Below are 12,428 nucleotides of genomic sequence, written 5' to 3'. Positions count from 1 at the left end.
AAAACAACAAAAGAGACACAGCTGTAGGTAAAGCAGTAGTGGTGGTGGGGTTTAGGGGGTGGACAAAACAGGTGAACAGGACCAGGAGATACAAGCTTCTGGTTATAAGTCACAGGGAGGCACAGCATGGGGATTATGTCAATAATAGCACCATAACTTTGGTGACAGATGGTAACCCCATTTCTCACGTTGAGCATTTTGTAGCATCTATAATGGCCAAAGCAATATGTTATACAGGTGAAACTAGTATTCTGTTAATATACTTCAGTTAACAATAAAACCTTTAAAACAAGGAGAGTCTGGGCCTGAGAGATCTCATAGAGAAGGACTGGAGAAGACTGGTGTTCTTAAACCTCTGCTGTTATCATTCTGTGTCCAGGTGTCAGAAAGAAGGAAGAAAGCCTACCGACTCACACATCAAGCTTATACTCATAAATTTCATCCTCAAAATCTTTCATAATCTCTCCCGAAAGATAATCGTAAATCACGCTACTCACCAACCACTTTTTTGGTTTGCTCTGAAGACATCAAAAAATGTTTTGGCTATTTCTATCTGTTTGTGTTTTGGCTATTTTTAGTTCCTGGCTATTTCTCTCCATCATCTGTGTTCACATACCAGGTTATAATTCCTTTCTTTAAATCCCAGCCCCAACAGCAAGTCTTCCTTGATGATCTAGACCTTATCAGCCTGTCTGCATGCTTCATTACATATTTATTTTATGAAAATGTAATATGAAGGAACTATCATTGACCTAGGAATAAAATGACAAGATCCCCACTCTGATTGGGGACACGCTATTTAATGCCAGGGGATTCCTCTGGGGTAAAATGAAGGGTTTGTGCAACCAAATCAACTCCCTTTCAGACCAGACTTGGCAAAGAAAGGTTATGTAGCTATTTCCAAACACTAAAACTTACACCTGAATATGAAGATTCTATAGACATTGAGAGTAAGACACAAGATTCACCATAGATTGAGAAGACAAATTCCAAAAAGGGGTACTAAAAAAAATTTTTTTTAAGTTCTAACTGATATTTCTGAAAAAGTGTATGAGCTCTTCAAGAAATAGATCAAATGTGCTCTTCCACAAAGTTCTCCCTGAACTTCTTTTTCCTCTAGGTTGGAAAGAAGTCCCTTTGCCTTTGTGTATAAACTGTCCCTTCTCTGTATCTTCCTGATGATAGGAACTCTTCTACCTTTGAGTAGAATTGTCATTTTCCTTCTAAGCGGTAACATCATTCAAAGAAAGAACTTCATTCTCCTTTGTCAAAACAGAATACCTTATATTTAGTCTTTTGTTCTGTCCATATGTATTCTAGGCATTGGCAATACAGCAGCACAACACTGTCGATATAAAAAGATGGTGACATTCCACCTAACCCAGAGGTTCTCTGAGTGTGGTTCCTGGATGAATAACATGAGCACAACCCAGAACGTCTTGGGAAATGCAAAGTTTGGGAAACTCCTTCCAACCTGCTGTATCAGAAACTCTTGGGAGTGGGGTATCTGTACAGAAATCTGGGTTGTAATGAGGGGCAGAGGGGATTCTGATGAAGGCTGAAGTTGAGAACCACTGAACTCAAGGGAGAAAATCATAGGTAGATAGACAGACAGACAGACAGATAGACTTGGTCTTCTTCACCTGTATCCTCAGCACCTAGGACAGAGCTTAGCACAGGTAGATGCTCATTTTATTTGTTGAATGAATGATGAGAAGTCACCTTAGAGGTAGTTCTTTGTTGAAAACAAGGTATACTTTTGAGTTAAGACACAAATTTTCCAGTATGACTTATAAATGGAGCCCTGAAACAATTTCAGAGTAGGAGTTTAAAAATCATTTGGAACAATGGAAGCGTCAATGGATTAAGTTTACAGTTTCCAAAGGTAATTAGTTTGAAGAACAGCCCTCATTTGGCTGTATGTTCTGAGGTTGTTTACTTACTCTCCAAATACTTGGTATTTTGATTTACGGAAAGAATAAACACTTAAACATGCAAGATGTCATGCACATTTTTCTTCAGATCCTATGCCATGTTACAAATTATCTGAAGTGTAAACATTCTGGGAGCAAAGACAGCAATATAAAATGGAAGTTGCTCCGAGGTAGATCTGCGAAAATTATGTGCTGGTTCTAGGAAATATACACGGGTTTCTAAGAGCTCTGAGTAATTCTGGGCCACTCAGCTAATAATAAATATTAGTTTACATGTCCTGGGCATTGAGCTATGTGCTTGGTCATTCTGGTTCTTTAAGAATGGGCGCCTGGGTGGCTCAGTGGGTTAAGCCGCTGCCTTCGGCTCAGGTCATGATCTCAGGGTCCTGGGATCGAGTCCCGCATCGGGCTCTCTGCTCAGCAGGGAGCCTGCTTCCTCCTCTCTCTCCCTGCCTGCCTCTCTGCCTACTTATAATCTCTCTCTGTCAAATAAATAAATAAAATCTTTAAAAAAAAAAAAAAAGCACGGGGTCACAGCAAACCATTCTTCCAGTTTGGAATGGGGGACTAAAGAATATATGGGAGAACTACGGCAAAAAGCATACACCAACAGTCATGGCCTCTCCCTGCCTGTTCATCCCCAGCATTCCTCGGCCACTCTGTTCCCCCCACGGTACCTTCAGTGTGGGGTTAGCAGGTACTAGCTCTGTTAGGGCAGCATGAAGATAGTAGGTTTTCTCTAAAGACCACGCATATCTCATACCTTTTAACAGAGTGTACTCAATACATATGGAAAATGAAGACAACAAAACAAAAGCACGTAAAGTCCATTTGTTCAGATCAATGATTCTTTAAAGTGGGCTCCCAAGACCACGGATATCGGCCTAACCTGAAAACCAGTCAGAAATGCAAACTCTCCATTCCCACCCCAGAAATACTGAGTTTGGGAGGGGAGGCGGTCAGGCACATCCATCCGGACAAACAGGCCATGGTTCCAGGTGGTTCTGATGCACAATGAAGTATGGGCCCAAGTGGTCCAACACAAGCAGCAAAAAAGTAATGACAGAGAAGCCATGCCACCTTTCGTGAACTTGACAATTTATTCTAACGGCCTCTTACCATCCTCCAGATGACTACATTTAATAAAAACACAATTATACATCAAATCTGCTAAAAAAAAAAAAAAAAAGTGGCTTCTCTCTGTAAAGATATGTATGGAAAAAAGACCAAGGACTTGGGTGTAGTTTTTCGGAATGACACCAGCTTCAGCTCCCCTCCCCCACCGCACTTCACTGCCTGCAGAAGAATCTCATGGGAGGGCATTCTGTTTCTTTGACGAGCGGTGAGACAGGGAAACTGAAGGACTCCATAAAAGTCTGCCTATTCCTTTTCCTGCTCCTATTCTTGCTAAGACCTGTACCCCCACCTCACTTTACACAAGCCTCGTAATACAAATAATGTATGTATTCCCTGTAAGGGACCAGGAGTCAGTGATTTCTCAAGAACAGAGAACACCTAAGGAAGGACCAGGAGAGGATGAAGCTGTCATATGTGCATTCCAGCCACCAGAGCTAGATATCTCCACGCCAGGACCCCTGGCTCCAAGGAGTGACACGTGGGCCCTTGTCTTCATTCTCACGGTTCCTGGATGCCTGAGGGGACCCATACACCAGACCATGGCCTTCCACCAAATACCAGACCCCAAACAAAGATAAGACTCATGCTCCTTTTTTTCTGAGTCTCCCAGATGCCCCGTCTGTACCTGTTCCCTCTATGTCTTCAATAAACGCTGCTCTCACCTCCCGCTGGCTCACATGTGACTTCCATCCCACATGAAACCAAGCCCCCACATGGCTATTCCAGGAGGCCCCTCTGGGATCTTGAACCCAGCCTGCTGGCATCAGAGCAATGATTTTATTGGGCGATGTAAGTTATCACTGGTCTCAGCGAATAGCTATGTCCAGCCTGTTCTGATGAAATATTAAAGGTAAACGGGTGCCCTGTCTTATTTGTAGCTAAACTGTCCTAGTCATTTCGGACCTATTCATTGGACTGTGATCTCAAGCTACATGACACAATTTTTGGATGTGATTTCAAGGTTTGCCATCCCCTCAAAAGGAATATGTAGACTAAAATAATTCTCTGCTTAGGAGGTAAGATGTAAACTCTGGAGAAATGCAGTCCTTAGAAATAAAATGCGATCCACATATGTAACTTAATTTTCCTTAAGCAGCCACATTTAAAAAAATTAAACAAGTGAGGCACCTGGGTGGTTCAGTTGGTAAGTGTCTGCCTTTGGCTCAGGTCATGATCCCACAGTCCTGGGATTGAGCCCTGCATCGGGCTCCTTGCTCAGTGGGAGCCTGCTTCTCCCTCTCCCACTCCCCCATTTGTGTTCCCTCTCTTCAGTTGTGTCTCTCGCTGTCAAATAAATAAATAAAATCTTTTAAAAAAACGAAATGAATATTATTAAAATACATTTACTCCAGGGTATTAAAACTATTTTAGCATGTATGGGGCACCTGGGTGGCTCAGTGGGTTAAAGCCTTTGCCTTCAGCTCAGGTCACAATCCCAGGGTCCTGGAATTGAGCCCCACATCTGGCTTTCTGCTCTGCAAGGAGCCTGCTTCCCCACCCCACCTCCGCCTGCCTCTCTGCCTACTTGTGATCTCTGTCTGTCAAGTGGCTCAGTTGGTTAAGCAGCTGCCTTTGGCTCGGGTCATGATCCCAGCGTCCTGGGATCGAGTCCCGCATCGGGCTCCTTGCTTGGCAGGGAGGGAGCCTGCTCCTCCCTCTGCCTCTGCCTGCCATTCTGTCTGCCTGTGCTGGCTCTCTCTCCCTCTCTCTCTCTGACAAATAAATAAAATCTTTAAAAAAAATAAATCTTAAAAAAAAAACTATTTTAGCATGTAAACTATAATTGGCGAGATATTTTTACTTTACTAAGTCTTCAAAACTTTACTAAGTCTTCAAAATCTTGCATGTATTTACACATATAAGCCATCTCAATTAAAATGCTAAATTTTAACTAGAAATATTTGATGTTTCCTTTAAGCTTAATAAAATTTGTCATTGCAAAAGTAGATTCTATATCCAAGTTTGTCAAAACATACTACAAAGACTTTCAGTAGTCTAACTGGGTATCAGTATTTATGTGTGTGTGTGTGTGTGTGTGTGTGTGTATATATATATATATATATATATATATATATATTTATTTTTCAAAGAGAGAGAGAGAAAGTGCAAACGGGGAGAGGCAGGCAGAAGGAGAAGGAGACTCCCTGCTGAATAGAGTCCCCATGCAGGGTTAGATCCCAGGACCCTAGGATCATGACCTGAGCCTGAGCCACCAAGGCAACCCTGGACACCAGTTTTTATATTTAAATAAAAAAGAAATTAAACTGTTAAAAAAAAAGGAAAACCACAGGCCCCAAATGTTGAAACTTAGGCCAACCTTCCAAGTTCAGGTAATAACCAATTAATTGCGATTTCAGTCTCCCCAGGAAGGTAGCTTTAACTGGGTCAGTCAGGACATTTTCCTTCCCATCAGCACCAGTGAGTCTGTCTCCTGGGTCCTCTCCATCCTGCTCCGGAAGATAAGGTAATCTGCAGGATGAGACCCCTTGCTTTCCCCCTAGGAAACAGACTCCCCTGGAAGAATCCTTTTATTTTGTTAATAACTTTCTCGTTCCATTCTCTACCAAAAACAGGAAAACATTTTGTACAACTCCTGGGAGTGACTCTGTACTTGCTCATGGGGTGCAGCCTGATTCATGAACCCTTTAACAAAACCAATCAGATCTTTAAATTTACTTGGTGGATTTTTCCTTAACAACTGAAAGTTCAATTTCTCAGTCAGGCCAGCTACATTTCCAGCACCCAGGACCTCCCAGTGGATACCGGCTACGCTGCGGGGCAGCGCTAGAACACACCAGCATGGTTAAGAAATCTGGTTTTAGGGGGGCCTGGTTGGCTCAGGTAGGGGGAGCCCAAGACACTTGGTCTCATGAGTTGGTGAGTTTGACCCCATATTGGGCGTAGAGATTAGTGGAAGATAGGAAGAGAAAGAAATAGAGGGGAACGGAAGGAAGGAAAAGAGGGAAAGGAAGGAAAGAGGGAAAGGAAGGAAAGGAGGGAAAGGAAGGGAAGAGAGGGGAAGGAAAGGAAATGGAAGGGAAGAGAGAAAAGAGGAAGGAGGAAGGGAGAGAGGAATTAACTCTGCTTTGCCCTTTCCTGTCCTGCACGCTTCACTTCTATCACCTGCTAAGTGATGGGGGCACCCCCACACCCCAGGTCTATTTTGACTTCTGGACTAGCAGCAGTACATTCTCTGCTTCATCCTCCAGGGCAGCCACGAGGCTAGAGCATCGCACCAGTCCCCAGGAATCAGAAGCAATCTAAGCCTACAGGCTGGGAGTGGCTGGGCACGTGTGATTCATACCCTACGGCCACAAAACGTCCCTGGCCAGGAATCACTCCAGGCAGCACCGGTTAACACCGTTAAGGACCAGGACCGTCGGCACCGGGGCCGCTGCCTGCGGCTGCGCCTGCCACCGCGGGGCCTGGGGCAGCTCTTCTCCCCAAATGCTTTCTGAACCGGGGCTGCTGCCGCGGTATGTCAATGAGCAAATCCCAAACTTCCCTGAAACGTCTACACTTTTCACCCTAATGGTCCGCAATGGGATTTTAAACGTGGCTTAAATAGACCGGAGGAAGACGGAAAGGACGGCCCCGGGAGACCCTAGCATCAGAACCGCTTGCGGTTGGCGGTTTCCCGCCGAGCAAACGGAAGCAAAAGCGCCCCTGACTGACGTCAAAGGAGGCGGTCGCTCCCGGTCCCCACAGTGAAGTCCCTGCGGCCATTTTTACTGCGGTTAGTCCGCGGTATGCTTTCTCTGGCGGTCGTGGTGGCTCGCCATGGGAAGTCTTCAGAATAAGAGACGAGAAAGGAATCGTTGCCTTTGGTAACAAGGAGCTGGCGGAGTTACGAAAGTCCAGCGGCCGAAAGCACTGGCTGAGGTAGAGAGGGGAACGCAGAGGCGGTACGACGTCCGCGGACCGGCGGAACGATTCTGTCGCGTCGCTGAGGTTTCCGCCCGGGATCTGAGAGCCGCTTCCGTTGCTCAGCGGAAGTGTGGGTCGCCAGAGGACGACTCCGGGAGGGATCGGCTCTCCGCTGTGTGCCCAACCGGAATCATGTCGAGTTTGGCGGTGAGGGACCCGGCGATGGATCGGTCGCTGCGTTCCGTGTTCGTGGGCAACATTCCGTACGAGGCCACCGAGGAGCAGCTGAAGGACATTTTCTCGGAGGTGGGTTCGGTGGTCAGCTTCCGACTGGTGTACGACCGCGAGACGGGCAAGCCCAAGGGCTATGGCTTCTGCGAGTACCAGGACCAGGAGACCGCGCTCAGTGCCATGCGGAACCTCAACGGGCGCGAGTTCAGCGGCAGGGCGCTGCGGGTGGACAACGCCGCCAGCGAGAAGAACAAGGAGGAGCTCAAGAGCCTCGGGCCCGCGGCGCCCATCATCGACTCCCCGTACGGGGACCCCATCGACCCCGAGGACGCCCCCGAGTCCATCACCAGGGCGGTCGCCAGCCTGCCGCCGGAGCAGATGTTCGAGCTCATGAAGCAGATGAAGCTGTGCGTGCAGAACAGCCACCAGGAAGCGCGGAACATGCTGCTGCAGAACCCGCAGCTGGCCTACGCGCTGCTGCAGGCTCAGGTGGTCATGAGGATCATGGACCCCGAGATCGCGCTGAAGATCCTGCACCGCAAGATCCATGTCACGCCGCTGATCCCGGGCAAATCCCAGCCTGTCTCCGGCCCCGGCCCCGTCCCCGGCCCTGGTCCTGGTCCCGGTCCCGGTCCCGGTCCCGGCCCGGGGCTGGGTCCCGGCCCCAATGTTCTGCTCAACCAGCAGAACCCTCCCGCCCCACAGCCTCAGCACATGGCCAGAAGACCCGTCAAAGACATCCCTCCACTGATGCAGACCCCTATCCAGGGCGGGATTCCGGCCCCGGGCCCCATACCGGCCGCGGTTCCCGGGCCGGGGCCTGGTGCCTTAACCCCTGGTGGAGGAATGCAGCCCCAGGTTGGAATGCCAGGCGTCGGTCCAGTGCCTTTAGAGCGGGGTCAGGTGCAGATGTCGGATCCTAGAGCTCCTATACCTCGTGGGCCCATGACTGCTGGGGGCCTCCCTCCTCGAGGACTGTTGGGAGATGCTCCAAACGACCCACGTGGAGGGACTCTGCTTTCAGTCACTGGAGAAGTAGAGCCCAGAGGCTATCTTGGCCCGCCTCATCAGGGCCCCCCCATGCACCATGCCTCTGGTCATGACGGCCGGGGCCCTTCCTCACATGAGATGAGGGGAGGGCCGTTAGCAGATCCCAGACTGCTGATGGGAGAGCCCAGGGGACCCATGATAGATCAGAGAGGTCTCGCTATGGATGGTAGAGGTAGTAGAGATTCTCGAGGGCTGGAGACTCGAGCCATGGAGACTGAAGTCTTAGAGACACGAGTGATGGAGAGAAGAGGAATGGAGACCTGTGCGATGGAAACCAGAGGGATGGAAGCGAGAGGCATAGATGGAAGAGGGATGGAGATACGGGGTCCTGGCCCCAGTTCCAGAGGCCCTATGACTGGTGGAATCCAGGGTCCTGGGCCCATTAGTATGGGGGCAGGTGGTCCTCAGGGACCTAGACAGGTCTCCAGCATTTCCGGGGTGGGAAATCCTGGAGCTGGCATGCAGGGGGCAGGCATACAAGGAGCGGGCATGCAGGGGGCGGGCATCCAAGGAGCAGGTATGCAGGGGGCGGGCATGCAGGGGGCAGGCATACAAGCAGTGGGCATGCAGGGGGCAGGCAAGCAAGGTGGAGGCCAGCCTAGCAGTTTTAGTCCTGGGCAGAGCCAGGTAACTCCACAGGATCAAGAAAAGGCAGCTCTGATCATGCAGGTTCTTCAACTGACTGCAGATCAGATCGCCATGCTGCCCCCTGAGCAAAGGCAGAGCATCCTCATTTTAAAGGAACAAATTCAGAAATCGACTGGGGCTTCTTGAAAGGTTTTAGGAAATGTTTGGCAGTAGTCCTAAAGTTTTTCTGTAGCATGGGGAGTGGATGCAGAAAGCTGACTTCTGCATTCCCACAGTTGAATGGTTAAGAGTTTCCCTCCCAGAACTTTATCTCATTGCATCTTGTTGTCTTTTGTTGTTGTTGTTTGTATTTTTAATAGGGGGGTGGGGGGAGGAAGGAGTGGGTCTGTTCACTTTTATTCACTGTAAATATACACAAATAATTCTGAACATGGTTATATTTTACCAAATAAGATTACAAAGAATATGCAGCAATATTAAAAGTGTCTACAATATGTTAACTACATTTTTTAAAATAACTGGGTTAAACAGTGTGAAAACTGCACGTAAAGACTAAACTATGACCTGTTAAAATGGTAATGTACTAAGATAGTTTAAGATTTTTGGTTGTGTAAGAAAATAAAGAAGTTTACCTCAGAATTACAAGATACATGTTTTGGTAAGCCATTGAAAATACAAAGTCCTATTTTGGGGACAATGCTGTATTAGGTTAAGCATCATTTTAGTGTTTTGGAAGATACTTCAAAATAGTAGTGCTAATTGACTTGTGGTATTAGAATTGTTTTGTTTTGTTTAAGCTATGCTACCTGAATAATCCAGGAATGCATCTGGTGAGATGTTTCACTTATCCCAGTATTCAGACACCTGCAGTATTCCGGCTTGGCCTTGAGCGGAACGATTTAGCTGGGGCAGGTCTGGGATCAGCCAGGTTACTGAATGCTGCTCCCATGAGACTCAGCTGCTCTCAGTACCCTCTTGTTTCTCAGTGGTCTTCAAGCCCTGAATATGAATCTAAGTAATCCCCTCACGTCCTTCCTGATGATTTCAGTGTCTCGGCAGTAGCTGATCTGGGTGAATTCTGCCCAGCATTAGACTTCTCGTAAGTTGCCAAAAGCTTCATGCTGTGAAGTTCCCAGGTTCCTGGGGACTAGCTTCCATGTACAGATGGTACCCATGTGGTCAGCCAGAGTCAGGACTTAAAATCTTAGTCCCTCCAACACTTACCATGCCTTTCAGTTTTCTTATTTGCAGATCTACTTACTATCACCCTGTTACCAGAATAATTGAGACCCAGGTATGTAGAGAAATCTCTGCTCGACTAGTTATTACTTATTTTGCTTTTTATAATAAAGCCGTTTAGTCCTAATATACATAACTCTGAGAGATTTAAAAGTAGGAAGGTGGGGCTTACCACATTTTCTGTAGAGCTACTACCTAATTCATTTTCAACGCTTGAAGATGTGGATGAACACCTACAAATTTGTGTCAGACCAAATTATAATTAACAGAAGCATAAACAGCCAAATAATCAGGTGGCCTTACCCTGGAGAAGAAAAACCAATGTCTAGTAACAGGAAAAAACAGCATTTAATACAAGGAGAGAGCTGAAACTTGGAAACTGAATTTTTCCCCTTAGGAGGTTTTTGCATCTTAAATGGGTATTTGACTCTTTTTTACAAAGTTTTCTTCCCCTGTGCTATTTCCTGCCACCTGTTTTACTCATATTTTTTTTATTGTTTTCATAATATCCACCTTGCCATGTTTTCTATATGCTCCCCACCCCCATATTGGGGAGGATAACTCCTTTGCATGTATGATAGTTTTGGTTAATACTAATTCACAGAGTTGGCTTGATTACTTGGAAGTTACCATTGTTTTATCTCAAAACTTTCACTGAAGGGCTCTGACTGAAAACAGATGTTACATTCTTTGTTGTAGTTAAATCTGCATTGTTCAGTGCAGACTGAATAAAAGGAATGTAAAATTAAGGATGACTTTAGTATCTGATGTTTACTTTTAATGAACGAATTAATCAAAAGATAATCTATCCGTGAGAGATCCATGAGTCTGAATACTTTCTTCTAAATGAAAAAGGCAAAACTAAAAAATAAATTAATTAAAAATTGCAGGAGTGGATAGAAATCCCTTTCTTAAATCCATTATCTGTGTAGTTCTAGAGCTGAAACAACTACGAAGACACGTTACTCTGGTTGGTGTCAGCAGTAACATCTTGGTGCATGCCCAGATATTAGGTATTTTGCTTGTGTCTCCCACAGAGAACTCCTCCAGGTCCCAGAAGACCTTACAGTCCCCTCCATAACTGACAGCACTTGTTACGTTGCAGCCTACAATTTTACCACACACTCTGCATCCCCCACTCCCACTTTCCTTAGCCTGGGAACTCCGAACATGGACTGTCCCTCGTTTCTGTATTTGCTATGCCAAAATCACAGGAGACAAACGACAACATGTTCTATCTGTCTTAAGGGGGAAATCCATTTTCCCAAAAAAGGTTCCACACAGAACAAAATGAGCTATAACAAGGAGTTACGTGAGAAAACAAACTAGTAGCAGATAGCAGGAGCAATCTCCCTAGCTCTGAAAAACCTTATAAAATAGGTTCTCCTCACTTCCGGTTCACTGAGTATCTCAGGGCCGATGGACAGAGCCTCATTTCTTTTGATGGTGATCCCAGCAATGTGTGTGTGCTCTAATCAGAATCTTAGGTCTGTTACTATATAATCACTGGTTATAACCCGGAGCATCCTGCATTTTCCCAAATATGGAATCACAGATGGAATCACAGTCTTTCATAGTAACAATACCTAAAGATGGTGGAGTGAAACGATGCTTTGCAAATGCCTCCTTAAGGCTGACTCCTCTCCAGCAGTGTATTTCTTGGGGAATAGGAAAAGGTCAACTTTAATCAGTGCCTGCCCATTAGCCCTTCTCCTCTTATATTTTAAGAATTATTTGATAAGCTATAAACCAGTATGAACCCTGGATGAAGGTAGACTTAATCCAAGTGAGATCAAGTATGACTTTTCAACACTTTCCAGAATTGTAATGGTAGAAAAGCATTAAAAACAGCAATTAAAAAAAAAAAAAAAAACCAAAAACCTTAGTATAATCTCAGTTTGCAAAGCGTCTTGCTTTCCCAAGCTTTGATGGGACATTAACTAAGCACACAGATCCTAATTTCCTACAGTATATCAGGCCTTTCTCTTAGATCTGAGGAGGCGTAAGGGTAATTATGCGCCGCAACCCACTGTGGGGGAGACTGAATTATCCATCACATCTCATGGTCTCACAAAAGAGTGAGTCAGCCTCTGACTAAATTGTCAGCTAATCTCTAGACAGACCTCTGCTTGGAACTGGCTTTTCTCACCAGCCTTGTCAAGAACTAATTCATTGAAAGAAAGTTAATATACTTAAAAAAAATCATTAAGGCTATTATTAACTTTAATAGTATGAATATTATGATATTGGTATAAAGGTTGTGAAAATATCTCATACATATGCATATTCCAAATCTTAACTAGACCTCCCAATATTTTCATTTGCTTTTACACACTTCTAAACAAATGTTTAAAAAACAAAAACCAAATGTTTACTCCTTTA

The 12,428-nt window shown here is 45.7% G+C and overlaps 2 protein-coding genes across 3 annotated transcripts in view; one reads left to right on the top strand and one right to left on the bottom strand.

The window, feature by feature from the left end:
- PRKG1 (protein kinase cGMP-dependent 1) overlaps positions 1–12,428 on the bottom strand; it is a 1,249,306-nt gene that overhangs the window by 539,495 nt on the left and 697,383 nt on the right. The window lies entirely within an intron of this gene.
- Positions 7,009–10,795, top strand: CSTF2T (cleavage stimulation factor subunit 2 tau variant). Its single transcript, XM_044239525.1, has one exon. It carries the CDS (start codon positions 7,131–7,133, stop codon positions 8,991–8,993), a length of 1,863 nt encoding a protein of 620 aa, XP_044095460.1. The 5' UTR covers positions 7,009–7,130; the 3' UTR covers positions 8,994–10,795.

This window comes from Neovison vison, chromosome 2, assembly GCF_020171115.1.
Source record: "Neovison vison isolate M4711 chromosome 2, ASM_NN_V1, whole genome shotgun sequence".
NCBI lineage: Eukaryota > Metazoa > Chordata > Mammalia > Carnivora > Mustelidae > Neogale > Neogale vison.
This window is presented reverse-complemented; position numbering and strand designations above follow the sequence as displayed.

What these genes read in the sequence shown, in the direction of transcription:
- CSTF2T (XM_044239525.1), top strand. Translation starts at nt 7,131, where the DNA reads ATGTCGAGTTTGGCGGTGAGGGACCCGGCGATGGATCGGTCGCTGCGT.